Source organism: Triticum aestivum, unplaced genomic scaffold, assembly GCF_018294505.1.
Source record: "Triticum aestivum cultivar Chinese Spring unplaced genomic scaffold, IWGSC CS RefSeq v2.1 scaffold22745, whole genome shotgun sequence".
Lineage (NCBI taxonomy): Eukaryota > Viridiplantae > Streptophyta > Magnoliopsida > Poales > Poaceae > Triticum > Triticum aestivum.
In genome coordinates, this window is record NW_025226220.1 from 109,725 (window position 1) to 128,377 (window position 18,653).

Consider the following 18,653-nt stretch of genomic DNA (forward strand, 5'->3'; position numbering starts at 1 on the left):
GGGGGGGGGGGTACAGTTTGAACCCCTTTAGTCCTGGATGGTGTCCATCCAATTCTACCGTCGACTACATCTGCTAGCACCGTCTCAGCCAGAGTCACAACTAAGGTTAACCAAGGCAAAGTCACGCTCTATTAAAGTGGCAAAAACAATTACTTTTTAATATAGCAAAACTAATTCTATCAACTATTATTAAAGGCTAAACAACTAAATGCCCCATTTGAACCGGGGCTAATGCCTTCCCGACGGCCTACCCGCTTGAACCGGGACTAATGCTCACATTAGTCCCGGGATATATGCATATGGATTTGTAGATCGCTATGTTCACCGTTCATCAAGTTGGCATTGTCTCGGTAGTTGTTCTGGTCATGAATTCATACCCGTCATGATCGTTCACACACATACACCATACTCTTAATGGAGTAGTAATGAACGGGAAGGCAAGGGTAGTTATGTGACAACATCCAGTGATAGGCATGACCCCAGATTGTACGTGCTTGTTTGAACAATGATTTTTTTTCTAACTTGCTACCCTCCCGCAATATAAATACTGGCAACAGGTGCATGGAGATGAATCAAACTGTCGTTCAAAAAATAGTTTCAGATGCAATACACGTTGTGTACTCCCTTCGTAAAGTTTGACCAAGTTTATAGAAAAGAATACAACCCTTTATCATAACAAATGTATACGATGTGAAAGTACATTCAGTAATGAATCTAATGATATTGATTTGTTATTGTATATGTTAATATTTTGTCTATAAACATTATGAAAGTTTACGAAGCTTGAATTTGACTAAATCTAATATGTGAAGTAAATAAAACAGAAGGAGAATTAGTAACATAAATGCAGTGCTCCCGTGGTGTAGTGGTCCCTTGGCAGGGAGTGATTGCAGGCAAAGCACATTTTTCTTTTGCGAATGCAGGCAGAGCATATTGATTATGGATTGCATCATTAAAGAGTAATACATGAGTGACTAACTAATTTTTTTCAGATTCTGTAATCAAATATGTACTCATATACTTTTAGTGAATGAAAAGTATCATGCTGGAACCATTTCTTCGTGATCCATGAAGATGCTCTCCTAATATCTTGAATTTCACAAAGCGTTTTAATTTGGACCCTGATAAGTGCCACACGTATAGGCTGAAGTAGGTCGCGCCACACGCCCTTCTAGCCATCCATTGTGACACAACAACCTTTTTTTTCGCACATACATGCAAACAGGAAAGTAAACTGATGATATCAACGGAAATCTTTTAGGTTTTTCAATCTTTAAAATGTTTTATCTCTTAAATGACAAATTTGATTGAAAATCCGTTTTCACCATTAAATCTGTCGCAACGAGAACTTCAAAACTAGATCCACTATCGATATGTTTGGACGATATTTTTTAGCGGTCAAATGTTGTCATATCTATTTAACATAAATTGACATGATGTTTACATTGAAGTTACCATGATATATTTCAACTACTTTTTCTTCTATATTTAAAGCAAATTTTGACATGTTATAAAAAAATAAATTAAGAAACTACACCTGCCATGATCCATGAAATATTTTTTACATTGTTCATAATTAAAAAAATCATCGTCAATTACTTTAAAAATGCATGGTCCATTACTCAAATTTGCCATGAACCAGAAACTAAAATTGCCATGGTGAATTACTTAAATTTGCCATGATACATGCACAAAAAATTGCCATGGCTGATATAAAAAATTATTTTCCATGGTCAAAACACTAGAATTGCCATGGTCAAAATATTAAAATTGCCATGATCTATAAACTAAAATGGCTATCATAAATTACTAAAAATTGCCATGATCCATGAATTAAGTTTGTCGTTGTTAGTTACTAAAAATTGCCATGGTCAATTAATAAAATTTGTGGTGAGAAGTAGTTGAAATAAAATTAAAATTTTAAATATAGAAGAAAAATAGATGAAATTTTAAAATTGCAACTTTAGTGTAAACACTATGGCAACTTTTGTCCCCCCCAAAAAGTCGTCGAAACATATTAATATGGAATCTAGTTATGAAGATCTAGTCGAGACGGATTTAATGATGAAAACACATTTTAAATCAGATTTTTTTAAGAGATAAACATTTTTAATTCCGAAAAACTAGAAAAAACCCGCTGATGTCATACTATTTGATGTGGCAAAATAGAAGGTAATGAAGGCGTTTGGACCATGTTATTTCGTGTCACACGTGTGGCACTTATCATTTGGGTTCAATTTTTTGCATGAACTAGTATAATGGAATTTTTAGTTTTGCAGGAGATACCAAATTAGTACAATGAATTTTTCGAATTTCTCAAAAGTTGTATCAGAAATTCTCATTTTACCACTTATTAAGCATTGACTTTAAAACCATTGGCTGAATATTTTAATAATACTTGACATAGGAGAAAAAAGTATGCAACCCTCGTGCGTGTATAGAGGAAAAAAAATTAGTAGTACACGGTTACACCAAAAAAATTCTATTTTTTAACACAGTACAAATCGTAAATTCCCACATACACACCCATACACTCACCCTAGTACGAACACACGCATTCACACTGTACCCTTATGAGCACCTCGGAGATACAACATCTCGAGGTTGATAAAGTCACCACAACCGTCTCATACTCAATGGGAACGTCTTCTTCCACTAAACGAACATCTTCAAAAAATCTAAAATAAATTTAGAAAAATGCGAGCACCAGTGCCAAGTCTAAGACTTAAAACCTGATGGACTAGTTTCACCACAAAGAACCTAACCATATAAGTTATGCAGAGATACGAGAAAAAGAAGAGGTCGAACCAAATGTTCACTTTTTCCGTGAAAAGGGAGGATTGCAAACTTTCCTATGTTCCACGGTTGCTTTTTCCTCTGTTCCAAACACATAAAAGATATTTAATCCTATGAAACGGTCTCCTTCCATTTCTCTTAGGGCATCTCCAGCCGCGCCCCCAGGAAGGCCTCCCCAGGCGATTTTTTCGCGTCGGCGCCGAAAAAACGGCCCAGTCGCGCCCCCAGGAGCCTGATTTTCGCCGGCTTGGGCCGAAAATAGCGTCGGCGGACCCAGGCCGAACCCAGCGCGCTGGGGGGCCCCGGGGGGCCGGGGCGAGCTGTTTTGGCGCGAAACAGACGCGGGCCAGCCGCGTCAGCAACTCGGCGCCTCGTCTTCCCCCAACGGCCTCGGTTCCCGCGGGGAATCAATGGCAAGGCTGCCGCCGGTCAGCCTTGCCATTGATTCCTCACGGGCGGCGCGTTCACGGGACGGCGCGCCGACGCCTCCACTCCCTCGCTCGCGTACACACGGCGCGGCCCGGCCATAAAAGCCGGCGGCCTCCGCTCACCTGCGCCCACACCAGCCCCGCCCCTCGCCGCCGTCCAGCCCTTCCTCTCTCCTCGAGCGCCGCCGCCCAGCCCCTCCCTCTACCTCTTCCGAGCCCGCCCAGCCCCTCCTTCGCCATGGCAGAGCACTTCCCCCGGAGATACGGCGGTGGCCAACGGTTTTGGCCGCCGTTCGCTGCGCAAACAGGAGTCGTGGCTCTTGTTCTAGGCGAACATCCCGGCGCCGCCGGACATGTGCGCCGGGCCGACGGGGTGGAGACTCAGCGCCGGGGGAGTGCCCATTCCCCCGTTGCCCGACGCCGCGGCGGACCCGAGGTACTTCGTCGAGGAGGTCGACATCGTGCGCGCGTCCCTCACCGATGCCGAGCTCTCCCTCCCCCAGTACGCCGCCGACAACCACGCGGCCTGGGCGGCGTATTTTGAGCGCCGCCAACAGCAGCGCTTGGCGTCCACCAACGGCGTGCCGGTGGTCGGCAGCCGGCAGAACAGCGAGGGACGCTACCTCTGGTGGGGCGTCCCCGGCCGCACACTCGAGGGCGTGCTCACGTACCTCGAGGGCGGCAACGACCCGCCGTTGGCGTACCCCCGGCGAGGGTGGCCGCCCCGGCGCAGCACCGACGCGCCGGGCCATGGGCTCCAAGAAGGTTCGGCGCATCCTCTTCTTCCTCCTCCTCCTCCCGTTCTTCTTCCCACTCCTCCGGCTCTCCGGCGCTGCTCGGCGTCAAGGCCGAGCCCGCGGCGGAGACGCCGCTCGGCCGGCGCACTCACAACGCCGGCATCGTCATCAACGAGGGCGGCCGGCGCGCCCCCTCGTCGGCTCCTCCGCGCTTCGTCAAGCCGAAGACGGAGCCGGGGCTGGCGCCGGTGAAGACGGAGCCGGGCCTGGCGCCGGTGAAGGCCGAGTTCGCCGACGACGACGACGCCGCCCTCGAATGGGCGCGCCAGGACTCCATTGCGATGGAGAAGGCGCGCCGCAAGAAGGAGAAGGAGCGCCAGCGCGCCGCCCTATGCCGCTTCGAGGAGCGCCGACGCGGCCGCGAGGAAGGCGGGGTCGTCGTCTTGTGCGACAGCGACGACGACGACTACGCGCCGCCGCCTGTTCGCCATGGCGACGCCGGGCAGGGGTCCAGCAGGGGCGCCCGCGTCAAGGAGGAGAAGGCTGACGACGACGATGGCGGCGACGGCGGCGATGACTTCCCCCTTTCTTTTTTTTAGATTAGGTTAATGTAATGTTTGAACGAATTTCGCCGAAATTTGCCATGTTTGGCCGAAATTTAACTAGTTTTATCATAACTTCGCCGAACTTTCTTTTTTTTATTTTTTAATTCGCGCCTGGGGGCGGCCCTGGGGGCCGACTCGCCCCCAGGGCCATTTTTTGCGCCGGCTCACCCCCAGGCGGCACTTTTAGACGCCCCCTGGGGGGCCAACGGCTGGAGATGCCCTTACAGGCTTCCTTTGGCTCCAAAGCAGCCTAAAATTGGACCAAGTTTTTTGCGAATAGGGCCCATACTTATATTGAAATTAAGTTATGGTACAACTCACTCCATAGAGAAATGAAATTACAAATAGGTCCCTGGAAACAGATTCACCACACATACCAGCGCGAGATGAGGACATGCTGATGTCGCCGCCACTCCCTCCCAGAGCAGGAAGGAAACCTTGAATGAGCGCACAGATTAATGACAGATGGGAAGTCTTCACCTTCGATCCAAACAGACCAGCACACTGGAATGATGGATCAACAACGCATCACCACATGCGCCGGCTTGATAGGTCTCGAGCACGTTCAGACACTACCACCGGCGAAATCCAATAGATCTGAAGATCAGCAGCAAGCCGGAATAGCCAGGCACCCATATCCACTAACAAAGACAACAAGAACTTCATCTTCATGTGGTGAATCATTGTTTGCCCCTATCGCCACCACTGGAGTCAAAGAGATGGATGGCAGAAACTACACAACTAGGCTAGAAGAAACTACCCTACCGTACACAGGTCCACCTGGCCAGACCAGTTTCCTCTCCTCCCATGTCGATAGTGAGGCCGTCTGGAGAAGAGAACGGCGCGGATCTGGCCGGCACAAATGGATCGCTTTCTGTTCGCCTGGGCAACCACAAGCGAAACCAACACATCAACATTTGGGCTATGTCAAATTGGACCATGTTTCTTGAAGAGATCTCAAGCGCGTCCATCCAACCACTTCACTCTCTTCACCTTGTGATAGAGAGGCGGCAGTTCTTGCCTTGTTTGGGCGCCAACGAGCGCGGTTATCTCCATCCCTCTCTGTCCGCTGCTCCGACGGCTGGAGGAGGGGGGTGGGCTCCCTTTTCTCTCCCTATTGGTCCAAAGGTATTAGTGTTTCATCTTTGTCTAGTAGTGCAAGTGGTGAGGTTGGTGCTGTGTCAAATAAGGTGCTATCTTCTGCATCCATCAAGTCCTCATCGTCTCGGTGGTTGTACCTGATCTTGAATGCATGCCCGTCTTGATCGTTCACACATAGACAATGTATTTGTTAACCGGCTGGCCAAGAGTTATTATGTCACAATATTCATTGGTATGCATGAACCTAGATTGTACGTGTATGTTTGGAAAACTAGATGACCCACACGTTCCAATGGATATTTGTAGAAACTTCTATCTTCATCGTATATTTCTGCAATGGATGTTTGACAAGCTTTATGCCACATGAAGTAAACGATTGCATGATAGCCATTCAATCCTTCGTCGTAGATGTTCGAAACTTTGATCTACAAAGCGTCAATATTCTTTGGACGCCGATAACTGCCACACATGTGGTGTATCGGGTAGTTGTGCCGCGCGCCCTGTGTGGCACGGAGACAACCCCGCCCGCACGACGGCGTTCGGGCGCACCACTCCACAGCCCGCACGTTCGGTGCAGCGCGATCGCCCCACACGAGCACGTCCGGGCGAGCGAGCACGTGGCCCGCACGACCCCGTCTCGGCCGTCGCCCCTCCCCGCCTGCGAGCCACACGCCCCGTGTGGCAGTAACCACGCGTCCCGCCGCGATTGCCATGGTCCGGACCCTCTTCAGTTGCCATGTTGCCATGTTGCTGAACTGCAGTTGCCATGTTGCTGAACTACAATTGCCATGTCGGACAACTACAGTTGTCATGGTTGCTCAACTGCAGTTGCTATCTTAGGTCAAGTGTCGGATGCCATTTTTGGGCAACTGCAGCTGTTGCCATGTATGGTCTGGTCTACTACGGTAACCATGATTTGAAAAACTTTAGGGGTTGCCACCTACTAACACTGGACAGTTGCCATGTAGCACTAAAAAACATGGCAAAAAACATGTTCCGGGTAAAAGAGAGAGTTGCCATCTGCTTACAAGCACGCTAGGGCAGTTGCCATGTACCCCTGCAAAAACACATGGCAACTGATAGCTTTTGGTGTGTGAGAGAGGAGACGGGCATGTGGGCGACGGTGGTATCTTTAGGAGTTGCCACCTACTAACACTAGACAATTGCCATGTAGCGCTACAAACAGACGTGGCAATAAATAACATGTTCGGGTAAAAGAGAGTTGTCATCTGCTTACAATCACAAAATAGGATAGTTGCCATGTATCCTTCAAAAACATGGCAAATGATAGCTTGGGTGTGGGAGAGTGAGAGAATGGGCACTCGTGAAAGACGGGGAACAGAGGTGGTGTGCGGCGTGCGGGCGCGACAGCAGTTCCATCGCACGCCCCAACTGGCAACCGTTGACCGCGGAGAGAAAACCGGCATGCGGGCGAACTCCCTCACACGCCACACGCACGAGTTGTCCTACGTGGCACACAAAAACAGCCTTTTCATGCCAAGATTCGTGCAAAAGGCGTTGGATGGTGATGAAGGCGTGTGGGCGAGTTGGCTAACGACCACACGTGTGGGCGTTAGTGTTTTCGTATTCTTTAACCCAGATGCTAGAGTACAATACAATTTGTTATTTTAGGTGGACCAAACAACTGTGACACTCCTAAATACAAACTATCTAAATTCATCATACGTGCCCTCAGTTGCCGGTTGAAATGGACATATAAAAAATAATTTCATAGTAGCGCATCAGAAGGCAACGGTTATATTCTGATCCCTAGCACAAATGCACCCCGATGAACAATAAAATCAAAAAAAATAGTAAACAAATTCAAAAAGTTCTGAATTTTTTTCGTGTTAAACTTTGACAATTTTTTTATATGTTTGCGAATTTTCAGAACGAAATGACATTTGTGGAAATCATGGCAGAAAAAGTAAAATTAGCACTCAAAATATTTTCAAAACTAGCATTTTTGGGAACATGGATTTTGTTTTGTTTTACCACGACTTCCAGGAATGTCACTTCGTGCTGAAATTGTACAAGCATAGAAAACATTTGGCGAAGTTTAACAAAAAACAAATTTAGAATTTAATATTTTTTCACTATTTTTTTTCCAATTTTACTGCTCATCATGGAGCATTTGAGCTCATGAGCAAATACTCTACGTTCATAAGAAGGGAACTATTGATGGACTGAAGGAGGCATGCATGTAATTAATCCGGTGATGCGGCATAGCTACATGTGCTCTAAAAGAAACTTTCTCTCTCTCGTTTGGTTTGCACTGGTGAGAAATGCATGGAATTTGGATTTGCATATCGCTAGCTTTCTCCATCCAGCAAGTCATCATCGTGTCGGTCGTTGTTTGCGGTCATGAATGCATGCCTGTCTTGACCGTTCACACACAACCGCCCTAATATATATCAACCTTTAGGTCAAGAGTAGTTATATCATCACAACACAAACGATATGCATGACCCCAGATTGTACGTACGTGCTCGGACAGTTAGATTAGATCGTGGTTGGCATGACTTAGAGCATCTACGGCCGTACTCTCCAAATTGATCAAACGGACACACGACCATTGATCAGAGAAGAGGGAGAAGAAAAAAATATTGACTCAACTGAACCCCTCAAAGCCTTCTAAAACACCCAGGCCGTTCGGCACTTCTCATATATGGGGGCAATACGAGAAATGTCCGGACGTGTCCCGTCAATGGACCTGCGTCCGTCACATAGGATTTGGCCGACCACGGATCATCTTTTCTCTTTTTTTTTAGTTTTTCTCTTTTTTTTATTTTTTCATCTCCATCAATCACATGCATATGACCAGATGTAATGGGGAAAAGTGGGGACTTAGCTGTGGAAATTTTTTTGAAGGCATGACCGGTCACTGTCCGTGGACGCCCACGGCGCGTCCACAGACGTTTGAGGGGCCTGATTAGGTGTATGCGGTAGTAGATGTTCTTACCTTCTATCTTCTTCAACACTTTGCAGCTAAACATTCGACTGAAAAACTTCCCCTCCGGTGCAACATAGAGACCCAGGTTGAAGCTAGGGGGTATTATAGGATGAGGATAAAAATTGAGGGGGAGAAATAGGAGGGAAATAGATCCATATATAGTGCTATGGCAAAACTCCATGAAATTACTCTTTCTCAGCTGTCACGGAACTGAAAGAGAAACCTAACCAAGGTCACTAACTTTTAGCTAACCTACAAATTATGTGTTACGTGCTTTCGTAAATAGCGACGTGGAGCATCATTAGTGGATCATTAGGGGGGACGGGGCCCACCCCCTGAAAATCAAGGGGGGCGAGAAGATTAGATAGGCAGTTTACGTAGGTTTTCGTAGCTGGTTATGTAGATGTATGATTATCGAGCTAGCAGAACTAGTCAGGTGTACTCTCTCTCTCTCTCTCTCTCTCTCTCTCTCTCTCTCTCTCTCTCTCTAAATGGCGCTTTTATTAACTCAGAATGTAGCATCAAGTGAATACAAATGATGATGAATAATACCCGACCTTTGCATAGTTATGATGCATACTGCCAAACACAGTCTAAAAAAAAGATAAAAGCTGGCATATCAGCACCAGTGGAGTAAAAAAAGGACAGTCACTATGCCTATGTCAAAAGAGGGGATGGAGGATCTCTGCCGGAGTACCGGCGGCGGCATACTTCTTCATGGCGAGGCACGCGCGGTTTCAACCAGCTGCGAGATCGGGACAACTCGACTTCCGGTGAAAATTGTGCCTGATTGAGGTCTTGGTGGATGATGGCGGAATCTCTAATGTCGTTTTGTTCTCGAGCAATCATTGTTGCAAGTCACGTCAACTCGATCAGGATGTTCTGGGGGAAACCCAAGATCTACGTCTACCGGATCAGATGATGACGACGCCTTCAGTCTCCCTCTTGGGGTATAGCTTTGGAGCAAGTGCTGGCTGGAGGGCACAAGAGGAGGAGCGGTGTTACATCTACCGCAAGGTCGAGGGTGGAACTCGGCGGCATGGCGCAACTGAGATTCGCCGACGGGCGCGTGTGGATGGATACGCGCATGATGGTTTTGTCGTGTGGCGTCGCGGTGACATCGATGATAGTATGGCCCGACGAGGTGGATACGTTGGTCACTCCTGAAGGTGGGACAACGAAAGATGGTGGTTGTTGATCCTAGAGTTGCGTGCAGAGGGTCTAGCTAGAACCGTTGATTCTCTTGGTCTGCCATCGGGTGGCTTGTTGAGGCCACTAGAATATATGTAGTGTGTTGATATGCGGTCAGGGCACGTCATCAAGGTTGTTGGTGTAGCGACAATAGCTGCCAGGAAGATGGCTTTGGATTGATCCATGCATCTGTATTTTTGGGTTCCGTGCAATAATATAATAAAATGAATGTATGCGTCGCTTTGATGCAGAGGGCAGGGGTATTCCTCCTTTTCGAACAAATAGGGTCCCAATTGCGTGCAACCTGTCCACGCATGCCCTTAGACGTTGAGCTCGTCAGTTAGAGAAGAACGGGGTGGCGGCTGCTACGTCGAAGGGGATTGGCCAATATGAGCCAAAGGTGTCTCTGGGCGGACGGTCGGTACCAGTGAAGACAGAGACCATAGGGGCAGCGAACCCGCCACCGTAGTCATGTACCTAAAATGCTACTACCTCCATTCTGATTTACTAGTCCTCATCGTATAGTGGGACATATTTTAACAATGATTTTAACTAACAACATAAATGTTATTTGTTGAAAAAAATAATATCAACAAAAACTACATTCAAATACGAATCCAACAACATAATTTTCGACGACATGTATTAACATCTTGCTGGTTAAATATATGGTCAAAATTGAACCCAAAATAAGATGGGAATAGTAAACGAGACGGAGATACTAACATGGATGGATCACCCATCTTAAGTTTTGAAATGATGACGTACAGTCGGTGACGTCGAGGATGCTGCACTGAAAGCAAGCTGGAGTAGCTAGTCTTGAAACGATCACTGGATCCAACTATAAATAAATCAGCCATCCGAGAGGAGGGACTATATCATCCAACCACACACAATCACAAGTAGCGACACTTTCTTCTTTGTTTCTTTCACTACATACTACTCCATATAATATACCAATGGGGGAGAGCCGCGGCAGCATCTTCTTCTTCGGGACCTACAGGCCACCTGTGCCCCTGGACATCTTCTCCTGCCCGGCTGATCCGCCGCCGTCATCTGCCGAGGACGAGCTTCTCCTCACCGACGACGCGTCATACAACCAGAACGGCCGGCCCGTCCCGCCGGCGGCGCTCAAGGAGATCCTGGGTTTCCTGGGCAAGAAGAACCCCGAGCTGGCCTCCGACTGCGGCGCCACCCTGGAGGACGTGGACACGGGCCACGTCACCGGCATGGTTTTCGTCTCCGAGAGGGACCGCGGCCTTGAGACGCTGCACCTAGCTCTGCGCCGCTCTACCGGGGGCAAGGTGAAGGTGCTGAGCCTGCTGGGCGACATCTATGGCTTGGACGATTTAGGCGTGCGCATGGAGGACAGCGGCTGCATCGCCGGCGGCTACATGGTGGATGGCGTCACCGTGGGCCACTCACTCGTCTACGTGTCCACCAAGGAGGAGGTAAAAGCCCGGCGCACCCCGTGGACCGTGGTCTACAGGACCGACCTTGCCGACGGCAAGACCGAGCGCCTCACTCCACAGGGCCAGTACGATCTGAGCCCGGCCGTGTCGCCGTCCGGGAAGATGGTGGCGGTGGCCAACTTCCAGAAGAGCGAGTGGAACGGCGAGATCGAGAACCTCAAGACTGACATCGTGATCATGGAGGTGCACTGGCGAGGGCTGGGGGGCGATGGCCGCAGGCGTGTGATCAAGGACGCCGGCTGGCCGACCTGGGGCAGCGACAACGTCATCTTCTTCCACCGAGGGTTCGACAAGACGCCGCCCACCAACACCGCAGACTGGGCCGTGTTCCGATACGACCTCGCGGCTCACAAGGAAGAGCGGGTCACCCCGGTGGGCATCGACGCCATGACTCCGGCGGCCATCAGCGAGACCAGAGTGGCCGTGGCGACCGTCCGACAGAAATCCAAGCAAGTCGAAATGGAGGTGGAGCGCGTGATGGATCAGTACCGGCACGTGGAGATCTTCGACACGACCACCCCTTGGTGCTCTGTGCAGATCACCCAGAGGATGAGGCCGTTGGGAGACCACTACAACCCCTTCGTGCTCGATGGCGGCAGACGCATCGGCTACCACCGCTGCAGAACCGACAAGCTCACTCCGCAAGTACGTCCTAGTATATACTCCCTCCGTTCCTAAATAATTGTCTTTCTAGCCATCTCAAATGAACTACAACATACGGATGTATGTAGACATGTTTTAGAGTGTAGATTCACTCATTTTGCTCCGTATGTAGTCACTTATTGAAATCTCTAGAAAGACAATTATTTAGAAACGGAGGGAGTACTTATTTAGTACAATACGTATTTACTTCACTCCTAATTGCTTGCTTGATTATATATATTGTGTCAATCCATCTCTATGGCGTCTATCTAGCTAATCAATTAACCTAACTTTTTATTAGTTTTTTTTAATTGTCTGGATTGCTTACCACACGGTGTCACGTGGTAACTCTCTATTAGTATTAATTATCTGTGCATGCATGCATTACTGAAGCTAGCTAGCTAGTAGTTCAAAAAAGTAAGCAAAATTAGCTAACCGAACACGATCTGTATATATATATAGGGTGAGCAGAAAAGCATCGAGAAGAGGTTCGACAAGGTGCAGTCGGAGGAACCGGAGGTCGGGCTGTATAGGGTGACGGGCGTGTTCCCGTCCATCTCCAAGAACGGCAAGAAGCTGGCCTTCGTGGACAACGAGTTCCAGGCCGTGTGGCTGGTGGAGGCCGACAGCGAAGCCGCCCCGCGCGTTGTCTACAAGGCCAAGTCCAACAAGAGCGTCTTCTCCACGTCGTGGAACCAGAAGGACGAGCTGGACACGCTCTACGTCTGCGAAGGCCCAGCTTTCAGCATCGAGAAGCCGGTGCAGATCATCAGGATCCCCAACGTGTCCACCAAGCTGGACCCCGAGGACGAGGAGCAGGAGTCGTTCCCCCTCACCGACCACAAGTACAACTGCGCCTTCCCGTCCACCAACCCGGAGGGGACCAAGCTCGTGTTCCGCTCCAGCAGGGACAGGGTCCATGGAGGGAAGAGGGAGGACAAGAACCTCTTCATCATAGACGCCGAGAAGGGGGAGCACGCCGGCGTGGACCAGCTCACCGATGGGCCATGGACAGACACCCACTGCAGCTGGTCACCCAGGGAAGGCTGCGACTGGATCGTCTTCTCCTCGAGCCGCGGTAAGCCGGGCGGCGCGCCCGTTTCGGACCACGGCTTGGACTCGGGCTACTTCTCTGTCTACCTGGTGAACGCCAAGGACATGGGCGTGGTGCCGGTGCCGGTGCCGGTGCGGGTGATCCACAGCGCGCCCACCATCGCAGGACACGTGAACCACCCCGTGTTCAGCCCGGACATGATGAGCATCGTCTTCACCGCCGACCTCGCCGCCGTCTCCGTCGACCCCATCTCCATGCCGCACTTCATGCACTCGGTCAGGCCCTACGGCGACATCTTCTCCGTGGAGCTCCTCGACAGGGAGAACATGGCCAAGAACAAGGACATCCACAAGTACCACCGGGTCACGCACAGCCGCTACGAGTACTCCACGCCTACGTGGTCGCCCCACACCGACGGCCAGCAAGACCCCAACGCCAGGTGGAAGATGCTGGAGAGAGTCCCGTACATCCCGCCACGGTGCCCGTACGCGCGCGGCCAACTTGGCGAGAAGGAGGGCTGGCACATGACCGGCCACCTCATCATAGACAAGAGGTCCTGCTGATTATGAATCATCAGCGCCCGGTCCATCACTCTCCCTCTCCGGCCGTTTCGTTTCCATCTGCCTAGCTACAAATCACGCGCGCTTCTTCTTCTGGCCATACTTCACTTGTACTACTCCACGTCCAACTCTCTTCTCTTGTCGTAGCTTCATGCATGCACGCATGCATCCAGCTAGCAGTTTTCTTTCCCATGCATGAGGTACGCACCCATGCAATTAATAAAATGAGTCTGTCTAAGCCTCATCTCATCTAGATGTGACATTCTTATTTCACATCAAGTTTGCTTTATTATTATTGTCATCGCGCCTGTTAAAAATCAGTACACTGAGATTTAACCATGTCTCTGTCGACCATGCAGCATTTAATGTCATCGTTTGCAACATTTTTTCATACCGATTGCAACATCCGTCTTGCTGGTTGTAGCATGTCCTGTCTCATCGGTTTGTAGCACGTCATCTCATCAGTTGTAACATCTTTCGTTGATGGTTGCAGCATTCCAGTTAGAATGGTTGTAGCATTTATTATTGTTTCATGCAATACCAACGCAACATTTTTCGGCGCCGTTTGCAGCATCCAGCCGTGCCGCTTGTAGCAAAAAAACCACGCTGACATCACTCGACTGAGACCACGTTAAATCTTAGTCAAGCGAGTTGTAGACACACCCTATTGTCACGTATGTTTGTTTTCCGTGTGCTTTCTCCGTACAGCCTGCCCTGCCAATAGTTCTTTTTTCATCTAGCATGCTAGCTCCCGCACGCACGCATCTACTCCCTCCGTCCCTGCGCTGTCGCTGCAGTGTCTAGACCCAGCTAGGTTGGCGATCGAGTGGGCTGGGTTGTTGATTTCCATTTGTTGCTGGGCTGGAAAAAGACAGTTCTAAGGCGACGAAGAGGCTGCGAATAGTATTTGTCGCTCTTGTCCAGCGAACACCTGCACAGTCTGCATGGTCTACAGGTAGCACCCACAGCGCCACCAGTGAACCATCTTCTTTTTGCTGATGACAACCAGATGTTTTTCAAGGCAAATGGTGTGGGAGCTAATGAGGTGTACCATGTGCTGGATACTTATTGTCAGGCGACGAGACAGCGCATCAACTACTCAAAATCTTCAATTTATTTCAGCAAGGGGGTGCCGGACACAGGGAGACATGATATAAAGGACATTTTAAATGTCCCGAATGAAACGCTAAACGAAAAGTATTTGGGTATGCCATCAGACATTTGTAGCTCGAAGAATGGTGCTTTCAAGTACTTAAAAGACCGGCTATGGAGCAAGGTCCAAGGATGGATAGAGAGTACCCTATCATCAGCAGGCAAGGAGGTGTTAGTGAAATCAGTCGCTCAAGCTGTGCTAGTTTTCTCTATGTCGTGTTTTAAGCTGCCAAGAGGGTTGTGTGAACACTTGAATATGCTTATCAGAAAGTTCTGGTGGGGAAGCAATGAGGGAATGGGGGGAAGCCACACTGGGTTTCTTGGAAATTGATGACACAGCCGAAGGGAATGGGGGGACTCGGTTTCAAAGACTTTGAGTTGTTCAACTTGGCCATGCTAGCCAGGCAGGCCTGGCGCATACTGCAGAATTCGGAGACACTAAGCGCCCGCTTATTGAAAAGTATCTACTCTCCAACCATTGATTTCCTTTCGGGAGAATTGGGGAATCACCCTAGCCAAGTCTGGAGAGCAATATTGAAGCACGTGACACTCTTAAGCAAGGATTGATTAAACGAATTGACAACGGGGCATCTACAAACATATGGGAACACAACTGGCTACCACGTGATGCAATGCTTTGACCATACGGATGTTTAACAACCTACCGCCCCATCATGGTCTCGGAACTCATAGAACCCACTACAGCAGCATGGAATAAGGAACTTGTCACAGCGACGTTTATGCCAATGGATGCTCAAGTAATACTAGGTATCCCGCTATGCACTTGTAATATGCCAGATTTTTGGGCCTGACACTATGACAAAAAAGGGAACTTCTCTGTTAAATTTGCTTACAACATGCTGGTAGGAACAAGACAGAGGAGGGAGGCTTGGTTAGAAGGAACGGCAGGTCCGTCAAGTTCTAGAGCAGCGGAGGGATCATGGAAATCTCTTTGGAAAACTAACGTCCCGGGTAAGATCCGCATGTTCCTATGGAGACTCTCAAAACAGTCTCTGCCAACAAATGATGTCCGTGCACATCGGCATATGACAGATTAGAGACAGTGTGGCTTGTGTGGAGTTCAAGATTCGTGGCGCCACTCGCTGTTGGAATGCTCATCCTCACGGAGCATATGGGCTTTGACAGACGAAGCGGTAACACATAAAATCACAGCAACAACAGAGCCCAATGCCAAGAATTGGTTATTCACCTTGATGGAATTGCTTCCCCATGACAAGTTCATACTCATGATGGTCACCTTATGGTCAATATGGCATGCTCGCCGAAAGGCCATCCATGAAGGAATCTTCCAGAGCCCCCAAGCGACACACATTTTCGTCCAGCGATTTATTGATGAACTATGTGTCCTGAGCAATAAGCAACAAGGGCCCAGGATAGCCACCGTGACCCCAGCAGTGCAACAACAAAGACCAAAACGGCCACCACCAGGATTTTGCAAAATCCATGTCGATGCAGCGGTCCGATCACGTGGGGGATCGGCAGCGGCGGTCTGCAGGGATGAGAGTGGTAGCTACGTTGGTGGCTCGGCCTTGGTCATCGAAGGAACCCTCGATTAAAGCCACTCTGGAAGCGATCGCGTGGCGCGAGGCACTGGCGCTAGCAGAGGACCTCAATATAAGATATTTGGTTATCACATCAGATTGCCGGCAGGTGATTCAGGACATCAACACGGGTACACGAGGAGGATATGCATCAATTATAAGCGAGATCAATCATAGAGCTACTACCTTTCATTGTATTTTTACTTTCGAGAGTCGTTCTGTCAACTATGAAGCACATAACTTAGCTAAATTTGCTTTGTCGAGAGGTCTGGGACGCCACGTATGGTTTGGCCAGTCCTATGACCAAAGGCGTATCCCACTCCGTGTGGACTTTGATGAATAAAGTTGTGTTTTACCCCTAAAAAAAAGCTAACGCCTGCACCGTCAATGTTACTACTAACACAAATCTTATTTTTCCCTTATGTTTTTCTGGTAGTGTTCACATCAGATTTTCGCATAGGTAAGAACTTAATTACAATGGCCTTAAATGATCTACATAAAAAGTTTCGTATTGTCGATGTGAACATCTTTGAAATTTGGGCCATCGCCATCCGATCTTATCTCAAGGGCCGAAGTTGTGCTCGATGTACTAGATTTTTTATGCAGAGTACTGTCTGGCTGATTAGACCTCCAAGACATTCTCATATGAGAAAAGTTTATATACGGATTGTCTTCCTCTCGTCCAAACGATCGATTATAATATAAAAATCATCTCATTCGGAGGTCGTATGCAAAAGTTGGAGCCAACGCACTGCGGACCTATCATGAGTAAAAACTGGCCTGGGGCATCAGACACGATGTCTGATGGGTCGCGCGAGCGGTTCGGCCCTCAAGATGGCCTCGAATCGAAAAACGGCCAATATGAAAGTTGTTCGTGTCGTTAAAACGGTTAAATTTCGTTTTGGGGCGCATCTTCACCTGAGGTCGTATTTGGAATGTGAAACACAAAAACCGAACTGCTGTCTCAGACACACCGAATCCGAGTTCGGCTAATTTTGGAAGGATTTGAAAGAGATTTGGAGTCCTTTTCTTGTACGGGAAGTCCATCCGCCTCATAAATAGATGAGAGGTGATGGTCGATTGAACAACACACAGTCGCAAAACACCTCTATTTTTTAACCTAGTTTTATATGCCTCCCTTATTCTTTCTCTCTCATTCTTCGTTCGCTCTTCGTATGAAAGGGCAGCGATCCTCAAGGCTCTAGGTGCCGCCATCGGTGCCAGTGCCATCGGTGTCGATGTCGGCGTCAGTACCATCATTGAGGCCGCCCTGCAAACCATGAATGTGCTTACTAGATAAAAAGTCGAGCCACTTATGTTCACCCTCATAATCCATCTCGTCTGCAGCGTGGCCCCGGTTTCTTCATTGTTCGACATGTTTCCTATGATTAAGTCTCCTAGTTTAATTCTTAAACTATAATAAAATGAGTAATGACATAAAAAATCTATGGTTTGCCGGAATGTCATTTCATTTCCGTCGCTGCAAATCCCAGCACTCGATATGCCTACTTTCTAGCACTAATCGTGCCAAAATTCACGAGAAATTTCGGCATGACCTTTGCTAAAAAGTGGACATATCGAGCGCCTAAAATTCACTGGAACAAAAATGAATCAACATTCCGGTGAAACATAGGCCACTCAGATCCTTTACCTTGCACATAACCATCATTTTTCAAATATCACATGTCCAAATCACATATCAACTTCCAATTTGCATATAACAGGAAGAAAAATATAGAACTTGAAGAAAAATGCAAGCTAGCTAGTGAAGTGCAAGAAGTCATTTTTCTTCACAAAATTTGAAGCTAAATTCAGCACTTGTCAAATTTGATAACAAACTGACCACATACACATAAAACCACTTCCATTGAATTTATAAATAGAATAACATCAACCTGCATATGGACCTGAATTTATAAAATAAAAAAGAGAGAAAATTTCTGTAATAATTTGAAACCTAGCTAAATTTCTGTCATAATTTGAATCCTACCTAAATTTCTGTCGTAATCTGAACCTACCTAAATTTCTTCCTAATTTGAAATCTACCTAATTTTTTGTCCTAACTTGAAACCTAGATAAATTTCTGTCCTAATTTGACAACCTAGCTAAATTTCTGTCCTAATTTGAAACCTAGGGTTCATATTACCTAGGGTTAATCCTAACTAGGGTTCATACTAATTAACTAGGGTTCATACTACCTAATCTTTCCTAGGGTTCATACTAACTAGCACTAAAAAATAGCCACTAATCTAGCACTAACCTAGCACTAATCTAGGGTTCATATGGCACTAATATTGCATAAGTTAACCTAGCTAGGGTTCATATGGCAGAGAGAGAGAGAGAGAGAGCAGAGAAGAGGGGAGAGGATAGGTCGGAGGATGGGTGGGGGCTTACAGAGGG

At 48.0% G+C, this 18,653-nt stretch overlaps 1 protein-coding gene across 1 annotated transcript; it reads left to right on the forward strand.

The window, feature by feature from the left end:
* The first annotated feature begins 10,703 nt into the window (after window positions 1-10,703).
* On the forward strand, window positions 10,704-13,922 carry LOC123172525 (uncharacterized). Its single transcript, XM_044589481.1, has 2 exons — window positions 10,704-11,928; window positions 12,388-13,922. Exons 1-2 carry the CDS (start codon window positions 10,771-10,773, stop codon window positions 13,540-13,542), a joined length of 2,313 nt encoding a protein of 770 aa, XP_044445416.1. The 5' UTR covers window positions 10,704-10,770; the 3' UTR covers window positions 13,543-13,922.
* The last annotated feature ends 4,731 nt before the right edge of the window (window positions 13,923-18,653 follow it).

Bases quoted from the DNA above. Each gene is read 5' to 3' on its own strand.
- LOC123172525 (XM_044589481.1), top strand. From the start codon at position 10,771: ATGGGGGAGAGCCGCGGCAGCATCTTCTTCTTCGGGACCTACAGGCCA. The intron at 11,929-12,387 runs GTACGTCCTAGT...ATATATATATAG, and splicing joins CCGACAAGCTCACTCCGCAA to GGTGAGCAGAAAAGCATCGA.